We start from the raw sequence: 11,768 nt of genomic DNA on the forward strand, positions 1-11,768 counted from the left end.
GCTGTTGTAAGGGGTTGTAAATATCTCAACAAAATATTTTAAGAATATTATTTTTAGAAAAATTTGCAACATTTTGTTCTGGATTTAAAAATAGGATACTGGTGTCTAATTTTCCCTTGTAAAAATAAGCTTATTATAAAGAGGTTAAAGTAAACACCCTTCAGCCCTTAACACAGTAAATTTTGTAACCCACTTTACCCAACAAAACAAGTGATATAAGGTATTTATAAAAATAAATTTAATTTTTACCTGATTCGTGCATATTCGAGTTTTAACAGACATCAACTCTTCTATTCTAGAAGTTATTTTATCATCTTCTTGTTTGAAAAGATGTATCATTTGAAACAAATAGTTGTAGCGGCATCTACGAAAGATTATTCTGGAATTTTGTATGAAGGTTTCCATCTTTTCTTGTTTTTGTTCCACTGTTAAACCTACACCCCAGACAATAGGCTTCAAGCTTGCGTCAGTTTGGAGTGAATGAATGGTTCGGAGTATGATGCGTAGAGTGGTTGTGATGACATCTGCTGCTCCTACTTTATCTTTTGAAACTCTATAATTTTTAATGATATATTTTCCAATATTATCAATGAATGTTATTATGTCCCCAAGAGGACACTCTAACGGAGCACTTCCAATTTCATTCAACCAATTCAAAAATGTTGTATATCCACCTCCAGGAGTCAACTTCCCATTGAGCACACTGACTACTTTTGAGCCGGAGATGAAGGATTGAACCACGTTTGATACAAAATGATAGGGAAAAATCCACTTTACATTACAAAAAGAGTAGATAGCTTCAATAGTCATGATTAGCTGATATTGTAATTGCGAATCCAAACTCGAAATATTTCTGTTAGACAGCCCTTCAAGAAAAGAGACCAGAAAGGTATCGTAGTGTTCAACATCGTTTTTTGGAAGTATTGATTGAAGATAGTTCACATTTGTGTACTTTTGGGATAGGCTTTCTCCAGTTTGTTGAATCCTTGGATTTAACACAATCTTCCCCAATGTTCTGAAACATTTTTTCCAAAGTGATTCCTCAACAGTGTCAATATCCTTGGAAAATTCTGTTAGGGCTGAATTGAATGATGTAACAGCACTACTAAGCGATTTTGGTTCAGGGAGCCTGACACTAGGTGAAATAATACGTTTTGTCTTTGCAATACATGCCTGACATAGAAATTGTTCTCTTTCACCAAGAAAAAGGTGGTCTCTGAGGAACTCGACAACTTCCACGTATACTTTTGACCGTACAATGTGCAGGACACTTTCATCTGGAGTGAAATCCTTCCAAATCTCGTGGAATAAGCAGCAACAATAAAATTTACTTTTCTTCGCCTCCTCAGCCACTGACACTGGGCGAAATAATGTCTTTCAAATCGTCGGAAAGATGTAGGAAGGTCACATTTGAACACCTTTCGACAGAGTTGAAAGTTGGTCTTTCAACAAAAATTGGAAAGATGTGCACCTTACCTTTCAACATCTTTCGACCAGATCATCTTCCCATCTTTCCAAAAAAATTGAAAGACGACCTTCTCAAACTTTCAAACAGGCTGGGAAAATGAAATTCCCAACTTCCTAATATGTTGAAATTTCATATTCTGACATCTTTCGACAGGTTTTAAAGTTGGTCTTTCAACAAGGATTGGGAAGTTGTGCACCTTACCTTCCAACATCTTTCGACCAGATCGTCTTCCCAACTTTCCAAAAACGTTGAAAGACCACATTCTCAAACTTTCAAACAGGCTTGAAAAATTAAATTCCTAACTTCCTAATATGTTGAAATTTCATATTCCGACATCTTTCGACAGGTTTTAAAGTTGGTCTTCCAACAAGGATTGGGAAGGTTGTGCACCTTACCTTCCAACATCTTTCGATCAGATCGTCTTTCCAACTTTCCAAAAAAGTTAAAAGACCACATTCCTAAACTTCCGATTTGTTTTAAAAATATTTTCGTACTTTTGAATTGTTGAAAGTTCACTTTACAGCTGGGTCAAAAGAGTTAAAAATTTTAACTTCAGACTACTTTAAAAGGTTACTAGTACGTTGCCAAAATGGACTTAGTACTAACTCTTAACAGCATCAAGAACTTTTGAATCCCACAGTCGAAATATCGCTATTCATAAATTTTAAACAATGACAAATTAATTAAGCTAAGAAATTCAAAATGATTTTCGTTTTTGATAAAATAAGAATATTTGGTAAAATAATATCGATAATACATACACATATACAAAGAGTTTGAAACATTTAAAAACAGACATAAAAAAATACCTAAAAGTACCTTTAGACCTGCTGAAAGTATCAGTTAAAAATATCTAACAAAAAGATTTACAATGAAAGTTAATGTAAAATTTTGCAAAATATCTAACAAAAAGAATGACAATGAAAGTTAATATAAAATTTTGCAAAATATCTAACAAAAAGAACGACAATGAAAGTTAATATAAAGTTTTGCGCTGAGCACTTAAACCGACAAAGTATCAGTGTATAAATTCTCTTTCAAAACATCCTCATGTACCCAAAATCAATTCATAATGTAGAAGAGATGAAATCATATCAATGTCAAGTAAATTTATTTCTGACGTATGGCCCAACTGTTTTGTTCGGTACATTGTGGTGCTGGTCGACTGCTATATGGGCCCATTTTTCTGATAACCGTTTGTCGACGGGCTTTGGATGACATTTTTCTTATTGCCGTTTTATCTAGCATTTCGAAATGTCGGTCACATTCCAAACTGCGCCATCTTAGAGGTCGCGTCTCGAAATGGTCAACCTCCCCGTCAGATTTATCTTCTTCAGATGACATGAACTCTACTTCAAGAACTTTTTGAATCTTTGCTTTTAAGTCTGGTTCTAGTGAATTACACCCACTCAAAGTCGCTCTCCGCTTGTCACGTTTCTAAAAAGAAAGTGAAGTATAATAATAACTAACATCACGGACATAACGGTCACCTTGATAAAAAACTTTTTGACAAGAGAGATGCTGCTCATTTGAGATTGTACGTCTCCCATTTTGTTCTAGCAAAATGCCCTCCAACATGTTTTATTCTTGCGTTGGAGCTGAGGTCATTCGTATTGCAAGAGTTAGCTCATCTTAGGAAAATTTTTGTTCTGCTGTACTAATGGACCGTGCTTTTAAACAGGGAGCGAAAATTCCTCGAAAATTCCTCGTTTGGAAAACAAATTTAAAAATATTTATGGAAGACAGCCAATTTTCGAATCTTTGGCTAGTAACGTTATAATCTTTGTTGTGTCTTTTTCATAGATGGAATTGTTTATTAACTTTATGAATTTAAAAAATGCCAAAAAAAATATTTATAATTTTCCATTTCTCAATTGCTTTATTTGCTTTCGCTTACCGGTCTACTATTTACTAATTTGTGACTTGTCGTGTCACATGTAGTGTGTTTTTGGATTTTCTGAATGATTACTTTCCTTTGTTTGAACGTTAATGATTTAGGAGTGCAGAGTGGTTTCTGAACCTTTCTTAGCTATTTCAGAAATATAATTAGCATGTGACACATAAAACGATCCGAAACTTAAGCAACTTGATCATTTCAAATTAAATATTTCAAATTAAACATTTTCAAAGTTAAAAAATACCCTTGAATCCCACTTTTGAAGTCCATCTCCAGCGATAATCCCCAAATGGAAATATTGGGTGCAGGAGAGCTCACTCAAATTCGAAAAATGAAAACTATCTGCTGAGATTCTCTTCTCTCGACAGATTGATCATACAGAGACGTGGCTCATCAAGGAACTTACCTAAGCCCTGCTCAAATATTCACACAAGTATAAAAATTATGAGCTCAAAAAGTATGAATCAGCACCACACTAACAATACAATAAGCATTTATGGTTAAATTTTTTTCCAAGAGGCCAATCTAATAATACTGGTTTGAGAAAAGAGAAAACGGAATTAAAGAAAGCATGGATGCGTACCGTCACTTTTCTTTGATTATATTTCTTCTCGCACAAGTATGTATCTGTTTTCTTGCCACTGTAGTACTTTATTGAATGGAAGTAGGTCTGAACTCCAACTGAAAAAAATAAAACAATTACTAATTTTTATACTAGATCTTGATAAGAGAGAAGCTTAAACTTTAACTTTTTAAATATACAGTAGCCTGGCAACAATAAAAACACAATAATACGGTTATGTACTAACCTTGGAACTCATCCTGGGTAATGGTCTTATCCAGCGCCAGTGCGTTCAATTTAACCTTCTGGGTTAACTCATGATTGCAGTCGGCAAACACGCTGTAAAGTTATAAAAAACCACTTTAATATAATGCATCTAGCAAATGTAAATTCAACGTTTTATTTTTAAAAAGGGGTTTTCACTTAATTTGCAAGGTTTTGTGCTTTTATTTGGTAAGGGGTCAAGACACCTTATGAACCCCCTTGTAGAAAGACCCCCCTAAGTGGAAAGAAAATTAAAAAAAACCCTGAATATATTCTTGTTACCAATGTTTTTGACAACTAATTCTAATGTTGTTTTTTTTTGTTTGCAATTTGGACACACATCAGTAACACTCCTTTACAATACCAATAACTGGTCCGCAGGTGAAAGATTTTTAAATTTAAATGGCATTATGGTAGTAAACTGGCATTGCAGGCCAAAGTTTTACCAATTATTGAAACCCCCCTTAAATAATAAATAGAATCTTGTAACAATTTTGAAAGTTACATTGTTACATTTTCATACCTTTGATCAAAGTCCCAGTGCTTATTGTGTTTTTCAGCAACTTTCTTATAGCTGTTTTTGATGTAATTCTGAAATGAAAACATGTTTTTGAGACTACAAATAAAACTATTTAATTAAAGAAAAGGCCACGAAAATGTGTTATTCTCCTTTTTAACTAGCATCTGCAGCCAGAGCAGTAAACTCTCTAAAAATTATATATTTCAATATTTCGAAATCGAGAAAAAAACATAATAAATAAGAAAAACAAATTTCTCTTTCCAGCTAAATAACTACTTTTCCTTACACTGGTCGTCCTTCGAACTGTGATCTTCTTCGATTTCTTTTCGTTTCTACTTTTGGACTCTAATTTCTCGATCCTCTCTAGAAGCATCTTCTGATTTTTTAGCATTCGTTGAATCAGGTCATCATGATCTAAACAGAAAGCTACAATTAAAAACAAGCACTTAAACCAATCAACTGACAACCTTCACTACTAGGCCTGAAAACATCAATTGTGGACACGGTTGATGTTTTTTATCCACATTCAATCATTTTTATGGACAGTCAATCATTTTTATGGACAGTCAATATCCAAACATCGACTGTCAATACTTTTCAACAACTGTCAATATCCAGACATCAGCAGTCAATTAAATAATCTCAACAGTTGATGAAAAGTATTGACAGTCGATGTTTGGATATTGACAGTCGATGTTTGGATATTGACTGCTGATGTCTGGATATTGACTGCTGATATCTGGACATTGACAGTTGATGAAAAGTATTGACAGTCGATGTTTGGATATTGACTGTCCATAAAAATGATTGACTGTGGATAAAAAACATCAACCGTGTCCACAATTGATGTTTTAAGACCTAGTAGTGCTTTACATAGCAAAATTTGACAAGAAACCCCAGGGGGGGGGGTCGGTAGTAAAATCTCAGACATAATGACGTTTACTACGGTGGTGGTGTGACGAAAAATCGAAAAAAAATTTTACTACCCAGGGTAGTTAAATACTAAAATGGGTGGTATCTATGTGTTAAATGTTGAAACAATTTTACTACCTGGGTAGTTAAAACTGGTAAAATTAGCAAATTTTAGCTATTTTTTGTAATTCTTTTAATTTTCTTGATGACTTTTCTGAAAAAATCTGAAAATTTTTATAATTTGAAAAAATTTTCTGTTGGAAAGTTGTTTGCTGCAAACAAAAAATTCTCGAAATTTTTTGTCAATATAAAAAGACTTTAATTCTAAGGGAAAAACATTAATTTTTGCACTACGTGAAAAATGTGTCACAGAAATAATCATTTTTTAGCTTTTTTTGCAAAATCAGTCCGAAAAGCAACCAAAAAATAGGTGGTCTCCATGACAAATTGTCCCAAAAGCTTTTACTACCAGGGTAGTAAAATACCTCTTCCAAGAGTCTGGGTGGTGGTATGTAAAAATTCGTAAAAATCCTTTTACTACTCATATATGTCTGAGATTTTACTACCGACCCCCCCCCCTGGAAACCCTGGTAGTAAAATTTTTGGTACAATTTGACATTGAGCTGCATTGAGACCACCTATTTTTCGTTGCTTTTCAGAAATATTTCACAAAAAAAGCTAAAGAAATCATCATTTCCGAGACACATTTTTCACTTAGTGCAAAAATTTATGTTTTGCCCTTAGAATTAAAGTAATTTTTATATTGACAAAACATTTCGAGAATTTTTTTTCTATAGCAAACAACTTTTCAAAAAAAATTAATTTTTACTACTAGGTAGTAAAAATCAAAAAATTACAGATACATACCATTTATTTGATATTACTACCTACAACTGTAGAAGATTTAAAACTACTGACCTCACCTGTGCTTACACCTTATTGAATAAGTATCAATAATTCTTACTTAAATTTAAATTGTTTTAGTCTAATACTGAATTCAAAAACAAGTGTTATTTACACTTTCACACCCATGTGAAAAATCAGTTTTCATAATGCAATATACCAATTCTTTCCTGTGTAACTGACCTAATTCAATCACAAAATTCAAAACATCTGCTGTAACACTAAGATGAGAATGGAGTTTTGGAAGTCAATAAAAGAAAAAGTGCAGAGTGTAAAGGTTGATTTTGAAATAATGTATAAGAGAACTAATTTTGTGCAAAAGGAACTAAGTTGACAAGTTTCACAGGATCAGTTTTCATGGGTTCTCCCCACTTTTTGTCAAGATTCTTTTATTTTCCGAGGGATTATAAATATTTTAAGTAAACATTAATTTGACAGAACTAATTCTTGCAGTAGTTACCTTTAATAATGGGCGATAATGTCATTTCTAATTCAGGGGTCCTTCCGGAAAGTGGTGTACCTGAAAAAAAAATTTTGAGTGTTAGGCTGAGATTCTTATTTTCCCAAAAAATGGAAATCTAGCACCATTCTTAGAAAAGCAATCATCATTTCTACAGAAACCTAGCATAGCTTAAAATTGAATTGAACAATTACCTGTAGTGCCTTTTGTAGATACAAAATAAAAAATGCGATTATTTTTTAGAAAAAAAGTTCCATGGAAAATGAAGTTGAATTAAATAGCAAAAAAAGTAATTATCTTACTATTGTTATCGAGTTTATTTGGTACATCTTTAGGTTGCTTTCTTTTATTACTTTTAACCGACTGATCAGGTGCTGAAAATGAAAGAAGAAGAACAAGATAGATAATAATTTCTACTTTGTAGGGGATTTGTGTTAAAATTGTTTTTACCGTCGAGGTTGGATTGAGATTTTTTGAGGGGATAGCAGATTTTATTCTCATTAGTTGTATACTAGTCAATGATGTTACAATAATTTTCATTCCAATTAAGTTTTATAAGCCTCCCCACATTTTTCTAAAAAAATGACGCTTTTTTGAAGAAGATCTCTTTTGAATTTTCTTCATAACTTTTGAATACGTGAAGCTAATTTAAAGTATGAGTGCTCAAAATTTAGGTTGGCCTTTCTTCTTTCTAATGGTGAAAAGTTTCTCATTTTTTGGTTGAACCATGGGTTACTTGAACTGGAAAAAGATAAAGATGATTAAATTATCTTACTATTGTAATTTCCAATTTCTTTAAGTGGCTTTCTTGTATTTGACTGATCAGGCGCTGAAGAGGAAAGGAAAACTGAGTTAAAATACATGTGATATAATGACTTATAGTTTACTCAGATCTTCTCTTCAACAATTCACACTTTAAAAGCTGAGTGATTTACCTTGACAATAATTTTGTTTTTGTGTTGAAAATTTTTGCTTGTTATTGCAAAATCTTTTATGTGAAACATATTTTTATTATATTTAGCAATAAGTTTGAATAAAGAAAGAAGACTGATTTTGCAGAGCAACAATTGTTTAAAGTGTTACAAACGAAAGACTAACAAAAATGTTGATAAAAATAGTGAAAAATTTAGATTATTCTTTATCATCAGGAATTTTTGCCATATTATGAAAATTTTGTAAAAATATTCAATTTTGTGAATTTGTGTTTTTGAAATATTCAAACAGTAACCTTAAAACCTAAAAAATTTGCAGAATACAAAAACATCAGTGTCGATTATAAAAAGAAAATAAAGAATCAAAATATAAACATGAGCTGAAAGCTATGTGATTTACTATTTTTGTAAACATTTTTGCTACATTGCAAGTTGAGAAAATCAAAAAACTTACTTTTCTTAGTAGAGAAAGATTTCTTTATTCTTTTTGCATCTTGTGGAGCTGAAGCAGCCTGTTCTGGCTCTGATAAAGATTCTGTTTCGACACTATATTGATTCTGCAGGTCTGGTAAAGAAAAGCAAACAAAATGTAATACTTCATTGCAGAGTCAAGCAGTTTGAGAATGACCCTTATATTTGTAAGCTATTGTGATTTTACTATATATATTGTAAAAATTCTGGGATTTTTGCTACATTGCAAGTTGAGAAAATCAAAGCTCTTACTTTTCTTAGTAGAGAAAGATTTCTTCCTTCCTTTTGCATCTTGGGAAGCTAAAGCAGCCTGTTCTGACTCTGATAAAGATTCTGTTTCGACACTATATTGATTCTGTGGGTCTGGTAAAGAAATGCAAATAAAATGTAATACTTCATTGCAGAGTCAACTAGTTTGAAAACGACCCTGTCTTTCTTGTATCCTGCCTCATGGAATGAATTTGATTTGAGTAAGTATTCAGAATTATTCAAGTTTGAGGTGGCATCCTGGGAATTGTTATAGGATGATTCTTTTTGAAAGAGGGGCTGAAGTTTACACACATCTCAAAGGTGGTTGTCAAGCTTTCTGAAGAAAAGATCTGTTTCTACAGATTGTAAAAATATCAAGCCTATTCTGAGCTTTCTTACGCATTGTCTTTTTTTCATTTTTGTTTTTTTTTTCAGCCTGTATATCCACATCAGTTTTTACTGCCAATTTATATGGCATTGTATATAGTTTTGTATATAGAACCTGATCTGTGTTGACAAATCTATTAATATAAACAATTAATCAATGATAATGATGAAAATAATAGCAATAAAAATTAAAATTTAAAGTTAAAGTCTGGAAGAGTTAAATGTCTGATAAAAGATAAACATAATGTCTCACCAATTCCATCTTGCTGTGTGTCCCATGGACATATAATTGAGTCTAGAAATAATAAAGGCAGTCTCATTTTTAGAGCAAACTCCATTGCTGCAGGTCTTTGCAGGGGGTACCAAGGCAGAGTACTAACCCATAGGGTCCTTTAACTTGATTTTTTACTCAATTTTTTAGTACCACCCAACAGTATTTTCATCACACACTTCTTAACTATTTTAGAAGTTTTGTCTTCAAAAAAATCAAAAAAATTCTCAAAGGGGTTTAAAAAAGTGGTACTGTACCGGGTACTAACTTTTCTGAAATGTAAAAAAAGACACCACCACCTAGCTATAGGTCAGTACCATGTGTCGGTACCCCCCTGGTCTTTGAAACCTTGAACAGTTGATCAAGTCTGAGTTATTTTTCAATATTTTTAGAACTTCTTAAAAAATTGTGGGCAGATTGCATACAAAATACCGTAAACTGCTCCAACTTGGGACTATCTTACACAACATGGGACAGCCATTCCACCAAACCTCCAAAGTCATTTGATTTTAAGTTCACAAATACACAATTTCTCTTTCGCACCGAGTAGGCTTTTAAATCGAAATATGAAAAAAATCCGTAGTGGAAAACACGCGATTGTGGGCGTTTGACATCATTTTCTCTAATTCTCCATTCGGCGTCCGGTCATTTTAAATGAAAATAAGTTAAAGAGGGCGCGTTATCAGTGAAAGTTATCATGACATGTAAATTGCATCAGTGGAGGGAAACTAGTCTACACAATAGACAGCTCCAGGCTTTTAGGCCTTACTCTTGGTCTATAGGCACTGCTATAGGCGGCCACTAGTGACCCCCACCGGGAATTGCTTATGAAAAGGTTTAAACAGAATAGACAACTTTTCACAAAAGATGTTTATCAATAGAGATTTCAAATAAAAGAATGTTTAAAACAGCTGATTGGCTTAGGTTTCGAAACTCCCTATTGTTTCATTAAAAACTCAGTGCGCTTGCGATTTATCCGAAGAATTTCAATATTCAAAACAAGAGCAGTGCTAATATGACGTAGCCTAAGGGAAACTTGCACAGCCATCAAATGACTGACCAATCAAAGCAGCAAAATTTCAAAACAAATGAACTACGCAGCTCTGCTCGCAGCTCTACTCTACCATTTTGTTTTCATTTAACTTTGTATTTTAATGACCAGACAGGTCATTCATTCGAGGGCTATGCGTGTTTGCCTCCACTGATGCAAGCTGCCCGATTTCACGGTATAATTGATAAACTTGGTGGAGTTATCAAAACAAATTTGTTGTCAAAGAGATTTAACCAGTTAAGTGAAAATACAGGCCAGATATCAACAAGTCCCATGTTGCGTACACTCGTCCCAAGTTGGAGCAGTTTACAGTAATATCTATCTTGATAAAGAAATGGAAATGAAAGACCAACAATGAACAAGCAAATGAAAAGCAATAAAGTCAAAATTGTGTTAGAAGTTAACATTTTTGCTGTTTTGTACACTCACCCCCTGATAGGGGGTTGTATTAATGTTCTAGGTCAAGGTGAATGATTTTAATTAAATCAATAAGGTGGAGACACTTATTATGTACCAAAGACTGCAATAAGCTTCAATATAGGCTGCTATGCAATAGGCTGCCACAACATCCATAAAGGAGTATTAAAACAATAAGACTTCTTACTGATGGAAATAACTTTTGCAGGAACTAATTTCAGCAAAACTTATTTGATCGGGATGAGAAAAAATGCAATAGAACAATAATAACCTTTTTTACCCGTCCTTTGTTTACCAGATGACAAAATTGATCTTTTTGAGGGATTTGGATCTATCAAAGATAAGAAAGCAAGTTGATAACTAAAAAACAAAAGTTCATGAAAAATTGGCTAAATAAAAATGGCCATCATGTAAAATTTCAAAAATTTTGCCAATTTACTACAGGCCAAATAGTTCAGTGTACTTTCAGAAGCCTGAAAATTATTACTATATAGGTGCTAATTATTAAAATTATTACTTTGGTTTGAGTCAACAACGTCAAGTTAAAATTCAAATTGAAAATATAAGGGAATTGTAAGTCTTAACTTACTAGGACTAGCAGGAATGAACAGCAGTTCGTCAGGTGATTCCATAATGAAAGCAAGAAAAAAACTTTGTTTTCAGTTGTTGTGTGTAGAAGAAAAAGTTGTTAACACAGTCCGGAGCACACGCGGATGGAATTTGGCGCCTTATTCAACCATTTTTTACTTTCCCGGTATATTTTACGAAGATCCGGTCAACCTTTCACTGATTCTGCGATCCTATTGGCCGATTTACAAAATATGATCGGAATTCATTTAAAAATATTACGGGCACCTTTAGTTGTTGTGGTGCCCAGTTTTCTTCTTCGTCTTTATTTCGATTGATCTACTAGTCTAGGAGGTTGAACCAGTCTAGGAGGTCATCAAGTACATAAAAACATTTTTACAACACGTGAGAAATTCTACAGCACAAAACACTGGTAC

The 11,768-nt window shown here is 33.1% G+C and overlaps 1 protein-coding gene across 2 annotated transcripts; it reads right to left on the bottom strand.

Moving 5' to 3' along the window:
• Positions 1–2,185: 2,185 nt before the first annotated feature.
• On the bottom strand, positions 2,186–11,467 carry LOC136800337 (uncharacterized). 2 transcript variants are annotated; one of them, XM_067056972.1, is made up of 13 exons: positions 11,354–11,467; positions 11,045–11,095; positions 9,279–9,320; positions 8,642–8,752; positions 8,373–8,483; positions 7,762–7,815; positions 7,289–7,360; positions 6,987–7,046; positions 4,998–5,125; positions 4,715–4,782; positions 4,175–4,266; positions 3,949–4,046; positions 2,186–2,905 (listed from the first exon to the last, which is right to left on the bottom strand). In XM_067056972.1, the coding sequence occupies exons 1-13, from the start codon at positions 11,394–11,396 to the stop codon at positions 2,579–2,581; spliced, it is 1,257 nt and encodes a 418-aa protein (XP_066913073.1). In that variant the 5' UTR covers positions 11,397–11,467; the 3' UTR covers positions 2,186–2,578. The 2 variants fall into 2 exon arrangements, with proteins under 2 accessions (XP_066913073.1, XP_066913072.1); XM_067056971.1 differs by having other exon boundaries at positions 11,036–11,095.
• Between the last annotated feature and the right edge of the window lie 301 nt (positions 11,468–11,768).

The sequence above is a fragment of the Clytia hemisphaerica genome, unplaced genomic scaffold (assembly GCF_902728285.1).
Source record: "Clytia hemisphaerica strain Z4C2 unplaced genomic scaffold, Clytia hemisphaerica genome assembly, whole genome shotgun sequence".
Classification (NCBI taxonomy): Eukaryota; Metazoa; Cnidaria; class Hydrozoa; order Leptothecata; family Clytiidae; genus Clytia; species Clytia hemisphaerica.

Bases quoted from the DNA above. Each gene is read 5' to 3' on its own strand.
- LOC136800337 (XM_067056971.1), bottom strand. From the start codon at position 11,396: ATGGAATCACCTGACGAACTGCTGTTCATTCCTGCTAGTCCTA. The intron at 7,816-8,372 runs GTAAGTTTTTTG...TTTCCTCTTCAG, and splicing joins ATCTTTCTCTACTAAGAAAA to CGCCTGATCAGTCAAATACA. The intron at 5,126-6,986 runs GTAACTACTGCA...CTTTCTGTTTAG, and splicing joins ATTATCGCCCATTATTAAAG to ATCATGATGACCTGATTCAA.